Raw genomic sequence first — 15,053 nt, forward strand, 5'->3', positions numbered from 1 at the left:
AGTAAGGAAGAGTTGAGAGGTGAATGTCCCATGAGTCCAGCGTGTTCAGGTCAGAGGTCTTCATCTATTGTCCCTCTGCGGCTGTGAGTGTGTCTCCTCTGGTTTCCCACACTTTGCCTTTCACTGCACTAACAAAAGAAGTGTGCTCCATTAGTTACCTCATCACAAGTTGCTTCAGAAATAGATAACCTTCCCAGGACTTATTCAAGTCAGTTTGAATTCCTTCCTAAACTAAAATTGGTATTAAGGTGCATTTGAGCTTTTACATAAGTAAGCAGCAAAAGGTTCAAAGCAAGTCCAGCAGAAGTGCAGTCCACAATAAACATGGTGTAGGTAATGAGGTCTGAATGATGAGGCTGGTGGAGCCAGGACTAGCATGCAATATTATGAAGTATTCACATCTTAAAAACGATCTTGGCGCAGACTTCAGAATTTAAATAATTGGGATTTGTATGTACATAAACCCCCTTCACATTAGTTGAATCTTTTTGGGCAACGCCCCTCTTGGCTCCAGTGCTGGGAGCGGTTTCCCACAGTCCTCAACACAATAGAAGTGTGTCTGCTGCAAAGGCATCCCATCTGCCATAGCCTATCCTCCTGGGCACGTGTAGTGTGGGAAACTGAAGGTTTTTCTTAACCTGACAAATGTCTGTATGAACTGTATATTCAATCTCTATTGACACATCATTATAATGTTCTTTAATGATTGCAATTGTAGAGAAAATAAATAAAATGTACGACATTTTTAAAAAATGGACTCACATCAGATCTAAATACTAGATTTAAGGATTTAAAACAAAAAATCTCCAAGATTTATATTGGTTTATTGATAAGAAAAAGAGAAAAATACTATTTTCTAGCCACAAATTGTATTTCAATTTCACAAAAATATAATTAAACATTTGCCTTCATCAAAAATGTGAAGCGGCTGTCATAATCACATTTTTTTTTTTTTTAAAGCAGACTCACGTGTATCCCAGTGGTATTCCTTTGCCAAATCTACCATTATATTTAATATATATCTTGTGATATTCAGAGGTTATTCCCTATTTCTCCATTGAAATCAAATTATTTTCCATTTCACTTTTGTCTCCATTCTAGAATTTAGGATATTTTTGTTCACAAACTTTTACAGCATTTATTACTGAATAAATAATAATTAAATTGCCTGTATCAAATATGCACAATCTCACCCTAATCATTGGCCATTTGTATTCCATTCCTAAATACACACATATCAAAGTACATTAATATTCTATGTCCACTTGAGGTCAGTCACTTTCCCACCGACCTCGGAGAGTTCCACCTGTTCAGCGGGGACACACATCATTCACCCCATTGTCCCGCCCTTGCTGCTCACTGGTTGGCTGAAAGGATGGCAGAGGCCTTTGGATGAGACGCTTAAATACAGGGCATTTGAACCAGGCCGGCACCAACTTCATTCCTCATCTCTCGATACAAGCAGAACCAACAGAAACGGCAAAATGGTTCAGTACTCAGACTTGGACCTTCAGGACAGCATCAAGGAGCAGCTCTTTAGGTAAAATTCTTTTTTTTTCCTATTAAATGTTGACTGACTCTTTAATTTTGTTCGCATCAAAGTTTAATAATTTTTTTAGCAGATCTCCAATTATATAGATTTTTTTTGTAAAAGATTCACCAAATGAGTTTAGCTAAAACTGCCAAAGACAGGCAGGTTTTATCAGTTGCAAGGAGACATTATAATCAAACTTTGTCCTCATTTTAGTATGATGAAAGTATTTAAAACACAAAAAAATTATACAAATTGTTTCCTAAATCTTTGTATTTTTGTTATGTTAAGTAACCATTTAAATGTCCTTTTTGCCCCTCAGGTGTAAACTCCATGTACTAGAGAGGAAATGCAGCACTAAACTGGAGAAGCTGAAGGCTCTGCTTGAACAACACACACAGAATGGGATGTCACTGTCAGAGCTGCTGGACAAAACACTGTCTTTATTCACACTGAGGAAGACTATAGTGGCACACAACGGCTACTCCAAGTACTCGCGGGACATTTTACGGCTCTTTCCTGAAGCAGAGGATGATGTGTGTCCACTGTTGCTTTAGAGACCAAAAAGGACTCAAAAACACCTTGAAATGTCTCTGACAAGGCAAGAGGTTGTGCTACAATGTTTATAAAAGTATATATTTTCATACAAATGTTTTATGATTCAAACTTCGCTGACAATGAAGTTCATAAAAAATATATGTGGTTAATTTTTGAACCACAAAATGTGATCTAATTTATGTTTAACAAATGAGTTCGACCCAGACGTTAAACACGTGTTTTTGTTTTTGCTCTGTAAAGGGTGAAAAGTGTTACAAGAAACCTTTTATTTTGTAAAGGACAAAAAAACTTTTATTTTGTAAAGGACATTTTTTATTACTTTTATATTTCTTGGGAGATTGCTTGTGGATCTTCTAATTAATAAAATGATTGTGCTAACATGCTGTCTTTTTGATGAGTTAATGTTGTTCATCCTCATATATCAATTGTGATTATAAGTTCAATTTTAATTTTTCTTATTAAGAAAAAAATATGGGTTTCAATCTCAATTTTATGAACACAAATCAGTGCCATTTAATTCAACACAAATATACCGTTTACTCCATAGTCTGACCTCTGTAGAATTATACACAGAGTCATTTAGTTCATGTTGCATGTCCCTCTAGATCCAATCAGAGCTGTTCCTTAATAAACATATTTTCTTCTGCTTTGTTTTGGATAGACAGAAGAACATTAGTCAGACAGAGGAAACAAACACATACATTTTCTGTGGTTCAAGATTGTGTCTATGATAATGGAGAAACCTGATGACTGGTGTTCACACTCCAGGTAATTTCAGTATAAGAATACGCATATAAACATTCTTCTTTTATTAGATGAAGCTGTGAATACTGTAGTTCATGCTCACTGATCCCAATTTGATTTGATTTCCTTTCTGTTTACACTGGACTTATCTAATAAGAAAACAGGAGTGGAAAATAAATAATTAAACATATTCAAGTTCATGTAATTGAGAAGATTTTTTGGGGTACTCGTTCTTTTTTAGTAGACTTTGTGCTTGCATAATTTTAACCACCTAAATGTTATAAATTCCCAAGTACAACACAAGTCCCAATCATCCCAGTCCACCATTGTCTCACGGCTGTCTCTGCTCTGTATACGGACAAACACACATAACAACACTGAATCCCCTGCTCTGATTGGCCAGAGCTCAGAGAAATATGGATTTTGGGTAAAAACAACTTCATCTTTAAACGGGTTGATTTATAAAATTTTGATAAAAGATTGATCTGAAATTATATCATGAAAGAAAGTATTTTTCATGCATACTATTTCAGTATAACTGTACTTTTTCTTGAGTACAGATTTTCAGCACTCTTTCCACCACAGTAAGGAAATGACAAGAAAAATTAGGGTTTGTTTTTTGTGATTGTTTTAATGCGCATCACTTGGCTTGAAGAGATACATTCATTTAGTAGAAGCTTCACAGAAGGCATGAGTGCAGACTCTCAGAGTCAAAACAGCACTTGAGTCTCAGAATAAAGAGCCTGTTAAAACACAGACGGCTGTACACAGTACAGTCTACTACAGACACCTTTCAGCAGGGGGTCCATCACATTCATATTACGAACACACAGCAGATCTCCCAAAACATGGGGCACATAATGTTCAACAATATATTCCAATGTGGAAATAAACAATTTCAGGAAAAAACTGACAATTGTGACGTATAACATATACTCAAAAAACGAAGAGACATGCTTCTTATATCTGCAAATATTACAGAGAACAGCCTGTTTAAAAGGCGATGTAAGAAACAGCAGCTTAAAAAAATACCGGTTATAATAAAAATAAATCAAGCTTCATAAACAATAGACATAGTCCATTTCTAATGTGGACCAATGTGGTCAATAATTTAATGCTGTTGCATTATGTTCAATGTCCGGCCTCTACCACGGCCTCCAGAGGGTGCTGCTCCCCTGAGTCTTGTCTTTGTGGACTGTTCTGAGAGTTCTTTCTGTAGAGGAAAGCAGCAGAAGTCTCTGGGACTGGCTTTTAAGATTCTCCTTGGATATGAAGTGTGCCACCTCTTGGGCACATCTGGAGTAGCCCTGACTCACAGCTCCATGCTGCTGCTGCAGACGTGTCAGCACAGAGACGGTCATCTCCAGGATGTCTGCTTTCTCCAGCTTGGAGTCTGGCTGCTGTTGGAGGAACTCTGCACACAGGAGAGACTTGAGCTGCTCAATGCTGCTGTTGATCCTCTCTCTGCGCAGTTTCTCCACCACAGGCTTTCTCAGCTGCAAAAACAAGAGATACATGAGTTAATTTGTTCCACAGGAATGTCTCAGTCAAACTGCAGAGGCCTGATAAAAGCGTCAGTAGAAGAATGAAACTGGGTTTACCTTGTGAGAGAGGCTGAGGTGCTCCTGAGAGGGGCCCATTGCTGCAGTGATTGTAGGAGCCATGTGGATGTGAGCTGTAGAGCTCTGTGTAGAGAGTCTGCTGTGTGCTCCTTCACTCTCATATTTATAGAGCCACATCTCCATATGAATGTGTGGGTCTAGGCCTGGGACTAGTTTCTCACACTCTGGACCAATCAGAGCGCAGACAGGGACAATAGAGGTTGCACTTCAGTGAATAGGGTTATTGCCTGAGGGATAATGGAGGGTCTCTGGGGAGCAGGTGGAGGACTGGGGCCATAGACCGACTCTGTGTGAATCTGGGAAAGTGCTGACCCTGAGTCTGATCAATGATATACACTCATCATTAAACTGAAGACTGAGGTGGGAAAGTAGACATAACCTGTACTCAGGAAAAGTGACGGTGGCAAAACTATGCAATAATAGATTTTTGGACCTTCAACATATTTCTTAAAAGTACTTTTTTTCTTTCCATCCCTGAAAATTCAATTTGTCTTCAACAGAAACAATATAGTGAAACCAATCAAAAACATGTTGAAACCAGTCTTAATTTTGTCTAAATAAAGTAAAGAATGACAAAAACTACATTTTGCCTGTAGGCTTTATTTGACAGGAAAGGACAGTGTGAAATGGAGATGAGAGAGAAGGGAGGACAAGCAGAAAACTGTCAAAGTTGGGATTCAAACTCACGACACCGCGCTGCACTATATAGTATAAATTTTCAAAGTCTATTTTTTTGAATAATGAAAACTAAACATTGACCTAAAAATAGAAGTGGAGATGGATCCAAGTTCCATATTTCATTCCGAGAGCTCCAAACCAGACCATAAACCAACGCAATATCTATAGTAATAGTAAAACATCTCTACATCTCCCATGATGCAATGCAATACAGAATGATTTAAAATTAAAATTAAAAAGGTTTCGAGACATCCAAGCAGATTATTATTTCTAAAGAGACTTAAACCAACACAGCTGGACTTATTTTCCGCAGCTTCTTCGGGAATTGTGTTAGTGACTGTGGATCCAGCTCTGTTTGTTTTAGTTTAAATAAAAATATATTATCTGGTTATAGAGTAATCGAATATATTGTGTCAACTACAAATAATCAACTCAAACTAAGACTACATTTATTGTCAGCTTCTTAAAAACAATAGACTCAAAGCGACTCCGAACAACATTATTCTAAATTCAAGCCATTTTAACTCCAGGGCTCCAGGAACATAAATAACTTACACAAAAAATATCATTTCGGTAAAATTTACTGTACAATGCTACTGTACAATTTAGGTTTTCAGCCTTGCATTATCTTGTATACGTTTCTATTTTGTATCATTCGGCGTTAGATTTATTCTAACTTTCAACATTGTACAACTCTGTCCCCTCAATAACCTGGAATGAATTTATGAATAATCAGAGCAAAGCAGGACAAAAATATCCTGTGAACGTTCCTTTAATCCTCTCCCTGTCTGCATTCCTCCCGCTTCACGACAAAAGCCCGCCACGATGAGTCTGACGATGACAGGATTTTCCATTGAGCGACCGGTGGGACTGAATTCGCCAATACCGACTCCATAATTAATGTGATGCTCCCAGACACACTTCTTTTGTCCAGGGCCGCCATGAAAGGACGGAGTGTGGGAAAGCAGGGGAACCCCAATCACACACGAAGCAGAACAAAACAGGGCCATAGATGTGCCCGACAGAAAGCATGCAGTTAGTCAAGTAATGGCAAAATTACGTAAAATAGAGGGGTTGGGTTGAAAACTGTCTGGGATAGTTTTAATGAACAAGCATGATGGTTACTGTATTTGAATCTGTTCATACTTCGACAATATAGACACCACAACATTTAGATATATATATATATATATATATATTAATGTAGCTATATAACTATAATTTGCTCTGTTTTAGCGCTTGTAAAGTAGTGATCAGGGATGATAATTGGATCGTTGGCCGGTTTAATATAATTTTCATTCTTTAGCTCAATTTAATTTCTGGGGTAAAAAATAGACACATCCATAATGAATTTGAGAGATCTTTTAATTCCCCATGTTCCTTCAATTCAAAGTGCCAAGAAAGAATGTCTTCCATCTTCTGTCCATCATCTTGTAAATAGGTGTGTTCAGATACTTTATTCTATTCTTCTTGTACATATTACAATTATTTTTGCCTTATTTTTTCCCTAATCGGAAACAACTTGCTGTTTTTACTACGTTAATATTTTACATTTCTGTTAACTTTTTTTTTTTTTTTTATCTTGTTAATATATTGCAACATGTGTCCTGCTGTGTCTGAGTAATTTCCCATATGGATCAATGAAGTTAGTCTACATTAAAATCACAATACAAACAAATAAAAACATAAACGATGAGTAGAAAATGAGTGTCTATTCCGCTAGTTAATGAATGATCGCCTAAACAAGAAACTCGGGGGCCTCAGGGGCCTCAGGGGACCACTGCGAATGTGTGTGTGGAGGGGGTCTTTAGGCATCTTTACTGGGCACGTCTATTGTCCGTGGCTCGCTGTCAATGGGCCGAGTGTGGGAAAGCAGCGGAGGGCGCAGTCACAGTTCACTCTGATTAATCTCCAGAACCCACCGGCTCCCGCCTCGTCTCAGGGGGAACTGGCACACTTCACAGCGACGAGCGAGGCCCTACTTCACGTCTCGGTTTGGAGCCAATGCAAACGTTTGCCAATTTCATTTCAAGACGTTTAATGGACCATTGAAAGCCCTTTTGTTTTTTGGTACAGGTGTATAACAAAGTATAACAAGTATGACTACTGTTATTATTAAAAGCCTATGTTATGAGACAGTTGAGAATTAGTAGGCCTAGAGTGTTTTTTGTATTTCCAATAACTGAATGTATCGTTTCCCGAATTTCTGCTTATGATGAAAGTTCAGTAACAGTTCAGAATGTACTCTAAATCTGGAATATGCCAAAAATACTTCTGAAATCGGACCATGAATTTGAGTAGGGCTATACATTGTATTAACATGCTCAATTCTGGTTTTGTGTTGACATTTTTACAGATGAAATGAAATACAATATGATTAAAATGGGTTAACCATGAGCATTAAAAAATCCTGTCAACTAACATAAAACAAATGTTGCACCCTTGAATGATACGCCGATACATTCCGTTTTGCAACTTTTATTAAGTCCACGGTTCAGAATAACACATTTGAGGCACGCAGGGTACAACACCCACAACACACCTGGGCCACACTCAACACAAATGAATAGGCGTGGCTGACCTACTTTTAACGCCACACGCCGTCCAGGTACAGCCCCTTTCATGAACGTGCACTCTAATTAAAGTGCTCCGTGCTAACATGTACAATCTAACACACAAAAGTAATAATAATTTAGCAGTGTATTGTACCATCACAATTAAATATCTGCATAATAAACTAGATGAGCAACACCCTCCCCCACTGAAAAGAGAAGTGCTCCCCATATATTTTTTTGGATTTCATTTTTACATTTTACCAAAGTGAACAAAACAATACAATAATAAAAAGGTTGCTCTAGGTATCAAGTATCCTGGTTGGGACCGTGGTAACGATGACTCACTATTGCACATTTCAATAACTATAAAATATCCTTTTTCCCTTAACAGGGACGTTCAGTCCGTTTGGTATCAATGGGTGCATAGTCCAGTGAAGAATCAGTGGGCCCCCCGATATTCACACAATGGGACAAGGAAAATACTTGTTTCACCCAAAACATTACAACATAAATTTTCTACCATAATCCTTACTTTCATAAAATTATCAGATACTTCCACAATATCATAATTCTAATTAGTACATACGCTTTTCTACTTTGTTATTGTTACCATTTACTTCACCCACTGTCAAAACCTTAATCAATAAACCACTATTTACATTGGCACTTCTACTTAATAGCGTGAAAAAGGACACGTATAGGGTCTTTTGTAGTCATTGGAGACCTCTCCAGCTCCTCTCACATCAACGGTACAGCTATGCAGCTCCCAGACCGATGGTTCACCTAGCTGCTCGTAGGTGTAAAGACATCGTGGCTGTCTCACCCTCACAGGTCTTGATGGCGCGGCTGTAAGCGCTCTTTGCTCTCCTTCAGACTGTATCAGAGGCTTGTGAACCCTCCTGGGGCTCTGGCTTGCCTCCAGGAACTTCAGCGGCAACAACGTCCGGCTGGTGAGCAGGCATAGCTCTCTCTACATGCCTCCTTCTTATTAGGGGTTCTCTTGCAGCTGCTCTGGTGACAGGGGGAACTGGTTGTTGTGCGGCCCATACAAATTCTTCTTCACTTGAACGCTCAGTGTTGGATCGTTGCAGCTCTGGCTGGACTCTCGGTCTCCTTGTTTGAGCTTGACGGGGACTTGAGCTTGGCTGAGGAATGTCTGCTGGAGGCTCCTCTACCAGGTAAGGGCAGGGCAGTAACAGATTGCGGTGCAACACTCGTCTCCTCCCAGGACCTCGCAGGGGCTCGACTGCGTAAACAGGACTGTCTGGACCCTTCCTCTCGCTCACAACATAGATGTTCTCCTCCCAATAACTCTGCAGCTTTCCAAGACCACCTCTAGGGGTCAGATTTGTAACTAACACATGGTCACCAGGCTGAAGCGTAGAACTCCATGTGCGCTGGTTGTAGCACTGCTGCCCTCTTCTGGCCAATTTCCACATATTTTCCATGGCTGTGGCATAAGCCTGTTGCATGGCTTCCCTCCACTTCTCTGCATACACCACCACAGACTGATGTTCCTTCTCCTTTCTCCTGCGAGGGATAAGCAGATCAATGGGCAGAGTAGGCTCCCGGTCAAAAAGGAGGAAGCATGGAGAAAATTCAGTGGCTTCATGGGCAGTCGAGTTATATGCATGGACAACTTTACTCAGATGTTCTTTCCAGCGTGCCTTCTGGGTGTCTGCCAGTGTCCTCAACATGCCTAGCAATGTCCTGTTGAAGCGTTCCGCTGGGTTGGACTGCGGATGGTAAGGAGACGTACGGGAGTGTTTGACACCAGAATAACTCTCAAGCCTACGGAAGAGCTGATTTTCAAATTCTCTCCCCTGGTCGTGATGAGTTTTTGATGGAAATCCAAAGCGAAGAACAGTCAAAGATTTTCTTGGCCACCATTTTCCCAGACTTGTCTCTTGTAACGTAGGCCTGTGCATATTTTGAGAAGTGGTCGACAAGTACCAGGATGTACTCCTCCCCACCGCTACTCTTCTCCAAATGCAGGGAATCAATGAAGACCATCTCCAACGGGGCTGATGTTTTGATACTCTGGATTGGTGTCCGAGTGACTCCATTTGGCTTTTTTCTCTTTAGGCAGCAGCAGACACGTGTGACATGATGTTCAATGTCTTGCCTCAGTTTAGGCCAGAAAAAATGTTCGCGTGCCAAGGTGACAACTCTATCTGCTCCCAAATGTCCCATATCCTCATGCAGGTGCTTATAAATAAGGGCCCTCATGGACTCTGGAACAACCAACTGTGCCCGGCCGGCTGTCTCCCTCCAAAGAATTCCATCTTCATCTACATGCAAGCGGGGCCACTCTCTGAGCAGGTGTCGAACTGGTGCACTCTCTGGCACTTTTTCTTTGTACTTGAGGTACAGCTTTTTCTTCAGGCACAGGACTCTGGCTATGGTTGAGTTAGACCCTTGTGCTGCCTTGATGTCTCTAACTGCCAAGGGCTGAACAGGTGGAAAAATGCTGACCTCTTCTGGCAGTGCGTCAATGTTGCAGGTGACAGCTGATATCCAGTTGATTTCACCGCTGCTCTCTCCTTGCACACCCATCCCAATGCATTCAATGTCCTCTTGAGGGCAATCCTCAGAGCACTCTTCGATGAGTGTGTGAATAGGTCGGTGTCTTGACAAGAAATCTGCGTCACGATTTGCAGTCCCAGGCCGGTACTTAATTGTAAACCGGTAGTCGGCCAACTCCGCAACCCACCGATGTTCTGTAGCATTGAGCTTCGCAGATTTGGTAGCATAGGTAAGGGGATTATTGTCACTGGACACAGTAAAGTGGGGTGCATGGAAGAGATAGTCCCGAAAGCACTCCGTAATAGCCCATTTTAAAGCCAGAAACTCCAGTTTCCCAGAATGGAGTTTATAGTTCTTCTCCGTGGCAGACAATGTTCTGGAGCCATACCCAATTACTCTGAGGACTCCCCCTTGTCTCTGATAGAGAACCGCGCCGAGTTCTTCTTCTGAAGCATCCACGTGTAGGATGAAAGGCTTCTCAAGGTCCGGATAGGCCATGACTGGTGGATTAATCAGGTGGTTGACAAGTTTTTGAAGGGCTGCTTGGTGAACCGTGGTCCACTGCACTGGATGTGATGGGGGAAGCTGAGCTGACTGACCACTTGAGGGCTTCTTTTTGGGTCTCTTCTCTGCAGACTTGGGCCTGGAGAGAAGGTCATAGAGTGGCTTTGCAGTTCGAGAAGTCTTGGACGTATGACCTGTAGTAACTGAGGAATCCCATCAACTTCCTCACATCTCTGACAGTAGATGGGGTCTCATATTGGAGAGCTTGGACTGTCTCTACCTCTTTGGGGTTCATCCTGTAGCCTTCAGCCGAGACGATGCGCCCCACATAACACACCTCAGGCTTGAAGAACTCACACTTTGTTGGTCTCAGTTTGATGCCAGATAGTTTTTGCCGTTGGAGCACCTGTCTCACATTGTGTACATGTTGGTCGAAACTATGGCTGAAGACCAGGACATCGTCGAGGTAAGGAACACACACTTCATCTCTCAAATGCCCAAGACAGCTTTCCATGTAGCGCTGGAATGTTGCTGGGGCATTTGGGAGTCCAAACGGAATGCGTACCCACTCATATAGTCCCCAAGGTGTAATAAAGGCGGTAGATGGTCGGCTCTTCTCACTCACAAAACCTTGATGGTATGCCTTTCCTTGATCCAGGACAGTGAACCACGAGTTGCCCCCGAGATTCTCCAGAATCTCCTGGATCCGAGGGATAGGATGACGATCAGGCAAAGTTTTTTGGTTCAACAGTCTGTAATCCACACAGAGACGGAGACTCCCATCTTTCTTCCGGACACAGACAATAGGTGAAGAATAGTGTGAACATGATTCCCGGATCCATCCTCTACTTAACAGGTCTTGAATATGTGCCTTTTCTTCCTGATAGAGATGACGTGGGATGGAATTATATGTCCTTTGCACTGGGATATTGTCCTTTAGCTGAATGTCCATTTCCAGTCCTTTAATACATCCCGTGTCCCAGTCATCTTTGGCAAACACTTGACTCTCCTCCTTCAACATTTGCCGTACTTTCTGCTGCTGTTCTTGGGAGAGATGACTCAGGTCCACAGGCAGATCCCACAGCTCCCCTGGTGGCATCTCAGTAGAGTGCTCCATTACATCCGTGGTTCCTCCCTTTGGTCTTTGCTTAGGTTCAAGTGGGTATACACCGTCAACACTATGCAGCCAGCCAAGTGTGGTGCGGCCCCACAGTGTGATGTTTCTGTCAGTTGTATTTTCCACCGCCACCGTAAATCGTGTCTTGTCCTGGGGGAACACAACAAGCTGCTCTCTTACTTTTAGCCCACTAGGCCATGGTGCCTCTGGGTTGGGCTCCAGCACAGCGTAAGTTACCCCCCTGTTGACTTGTCCACAATACACATTTAGAATACTATTTTGGGGTATAGTGATGGGGCGTCAGCTGAGGTGAGCAATGTGAGGGATACTCTCAGGTTAGTGCTGCTTTAATACAGACAAAACAGCATGAGCAGTGCGACGGCCCACCTCTAAAGCTGAAGAGAGTCTCTGAACCATGTGACCCACTGGGTTACAGTTCCCAGAGGCGTCACTGGTTAGGGCCAGCTCTTCTATGACATTGAATCCAATTATGGGACACTCCAGGTCACTGCTGGCCACGAGGACAGGAACCAGCACAGACTGTCCGCTCATTCCTGGGACAGCCTTGTGAGCCAAGGAGAACTCTACCTCAATCCATCCCTCATAGGGGATTTCTGTCCCATTCGCTGCAGACAGGTCAAGCCCACCTTCTTCGAGGAGCTCCGCCACTGGTCTTAGTTGGGCATGCGGCAAGTGCTTTGCTTTCCAGTCCACTCCAACAATTGACACTTGTGAGCCACTGTCCCATAACACAGTTGTGTCCACACCATTTAGAGAAGCTCGAACCAGGCACCTTCTTCCCACTAGGTTAGCTGTTTGTCTCTGCTTGCTAGTTAGAGGGGCAGCCTGGCTGAACTGGACGCCAAGTTTACCAAGATGTACCGTGGTATTCATCTTATTGAGCGAGGCATAAGTAACTTTACGACAGCCAATTGCCCAGTGATCAGAACTGCCACATTTAAAAACAGTGGTCACACTTGCCGTCGGGGTTCGTTGTCTGGCAGCGCTAACATTTCCGGAAGATCGGTGGTCTCTGCTGGAACCTGGCTCTTCTGCCATATGGTCGGCTGAACTTCCCTACTGGTGGGGGTCTTGGGGCTGGGTGGAAAGCTGCTGAATAGCCTCACAGATTGCCTTATTGCCCTGGTCTACTTTTTCCAGAAGTGTCTCACACTTGGGGGGCTCAGTGGACTTTTTGCAGGTGAGTGTCAAATCAGGACACTCTCGGTCCATGTTAAATTCCTCCCCCACTGCTGAAACTCTGGCAGCTCGTGACTTGGAGATGGCGGCTAACTTGTTTCTTCTGTCCATTTCCAAAGTATATGCATCTGTAACCATCTCCAGCAGCACCTCAGACACTTTTGGGTCCCGCAAATATGGCTTTAAATCAGTCCTGATTGTGTCATTCATCAGACCTGTAAGGACGGTCTGCAGGAACTGGTTCTTTATTAATTCAGGGCTATATTTGAGTCCAGTTTCAACCCTTTCAGATGCAAACAGAATCTGCTGCCTTAAGTCCATCACTCTGAGAACAAACTGAATGGGCGTCTCCCTGGAGTCCTGTGCTGCCCTAGTCAGAGAATGATAAAGTTTAGTAGCATCTTTTTCAATAAAGTGCGTCCTCAGAATTTGTCTCAATGCACAAAGAGTCAAGTCCACTCTGCTTTCCAGGTAGCTTTTTAATTTTATTCCTGGAACAATGGCCTGAATTACAGCCTCCACAATGTCAGCCTCACTGTATCCTTTATTTAGGGCTTTTTGCATCTGCCTCTCCAAACTAGTGTAGCCAAGTTTATCCTTTTGATGTGGTTCACCAATTTGCCCAGCAATTTTTAATTCCTTTCTGTAAAACTGGTGAACAAAGGCTGGATTTGCATTATAAACTGGAACACTCACGTTAGAGGCAGCAACTGGAGCGTTGGACACATTAGGCACGTTTTGAGCGTTAGGTGCAGTACCTGATGAGTCCAGCAGAGGGGGCTCTTGCATTGGAGAAGCAGACGGAGCTAACGTCTTTAGTTCGTCAATGCGGTCACAAACTCGGAGCAACAGACATTCCTTCATCCTCCAGCGAAACAATGTCTTCTCCTTCCAGATTGTGGAGGATAATCCTTCTCATTTTGCGATGTAAGTTATTGTCCTCTTCACTTACAGTTAATTCCAACATTGTGCTCAGATCATAGAGTTCCAAAGCAGGCAAAGTCAATAATTTCTCCTCGATCTGTCCGAGCGTCTCTTCCCAGGTCACGGACATTCTCCGACCGGTAGACATGATTTGTGCTTTTACCTTAGCGTGTAGGTTTAAAAGCGTTTTAGTCCTTGTGAATGGGCCTCAGCGCTGTGGCCTCTCAGCTGGTGGCTTACGTCACCTCCACTCAGCTGTTCACCACAGGGGTGTTGTCCAGATGCGATCTCCAATCCGGGTCACGGCACCAAGATTTCTGTTGCACCCTTGATTGATATGACGATACATTCCGTTTTGCAACTTTTATTAAGTCCACGGTTCAGAATAACACATTTGAGGCACGCAGGGTACAACACCCACAACACACCTGGGCCACACTCAACACCAATGAATAGGCGTGGCTGACCTACTTTTAACGCCACACGCCGTCCAGGTACAGCCCCTTTCATGAACGTTCACTCTAATTAAAGTGCTCCGTGCTAACATGTACAATCTAACACACAAAAGTAATAATAATTTAGCAGTGTATTGTACCATCACAATTAAATATCTGCATAATAAACTAGATGAGCAACACAAACATAACAATTACAGATTATTGAGACCAATTTAAACAGAACTTTGTCAAACTTAATGATAATAAAAGCTCTTTGAATTCCTTGAACATTTTACAAGTCATGTTAAGACCAATTAATAATATTTTACAGTGTGTCATTGTGAAGACATAGAAAAAGGAGAAATACCCCTACTCTGTCACAAGGATCGAAATCAAACAAGGATCCTCTATTGATCAATAATTGGAGGCTGATCACTTTAATCAATAATGACGCCAAACATTTTGCCCTTAATATCGCTCAGAGAATTAAACAATGTTTAAATGAAATTATTTATGACACACTAGTAATAATATTAGGTTAATTTTTGATATTATGTCTTAATTTAAAGGGTTAGGGTTTTTTGTTTATTGAGGCCTTCGACACAATAGAGCAATCTTTTCTATTTGATCTATTAGAGAATACTTCCAAAAGCTAAT

At 42.1% G+C, this 15,053-nt stretch overlaps 1 protein-coding gene across 1 annotated transcript; it reads right to left on the reverse strand.

Moving 5' to 3' along the window:
* Positions 1-3,860: 3,860 nt before the first annotated feature.
* LOC140366201 (transcription factor HES-5-like) lies at positions 3,861-4,588 on the reverse strand. Its single transcript, XM_072452871.1, has 2 exons — positions 4,435-4,588; positions 3,861-4,329 (listed from the first exon to the last, which is right to left on the reverse strand). Exons 1-2 carry the CDS (start codon positions 4,576-4,578, stop codon positions 3,979-3,981), a joined length of 495 nt encoding a protein of 164 aa, XP_072308972.1. The 5' UTR covers positions 4,579-4,588; the 3' UTR covers positions 3,861-3,978.
* Positions 4,589-15,053: the final 10,465 nt, after the last annotated feature.

This window comes from Eucyclogobius newberryi, unplaced genomic scaffold (assembly GCF_026437365.1).
Source record: "Eucyclogobius newberryi isolate DKJ021-1_F unplaced genomic scaffold, fEucNew1.0.hap1 SCAF_19, whole genome shotgun sequence".
Classification (NCBI taxonomy): domain Eukaryota; kingdom Metazoa; phylum Chordata; class Actinopteri; order Gobiiformes; family Gobiidae; genus Eucyclogobius; species Eucyclogobius newberryi.

Excerpts from the sequence above, each read along its gene's own strand:
- LOC140366201 (XM_072452871.1), bottom strand. The coding sequence starts at position 4,578 with ATGGAGATGTGGCTCTATAAATATGAGAGTGAAGGAGCACACAGCAGA. Across the intron at positions 4,330-4,434 it reads ACCTCAGCCTCTCTCACAAG|CTGAGAAAGCCTGTGGTGGA; the intron begins GTAAACCCAGTT and ends TTGTTTTTGCAG.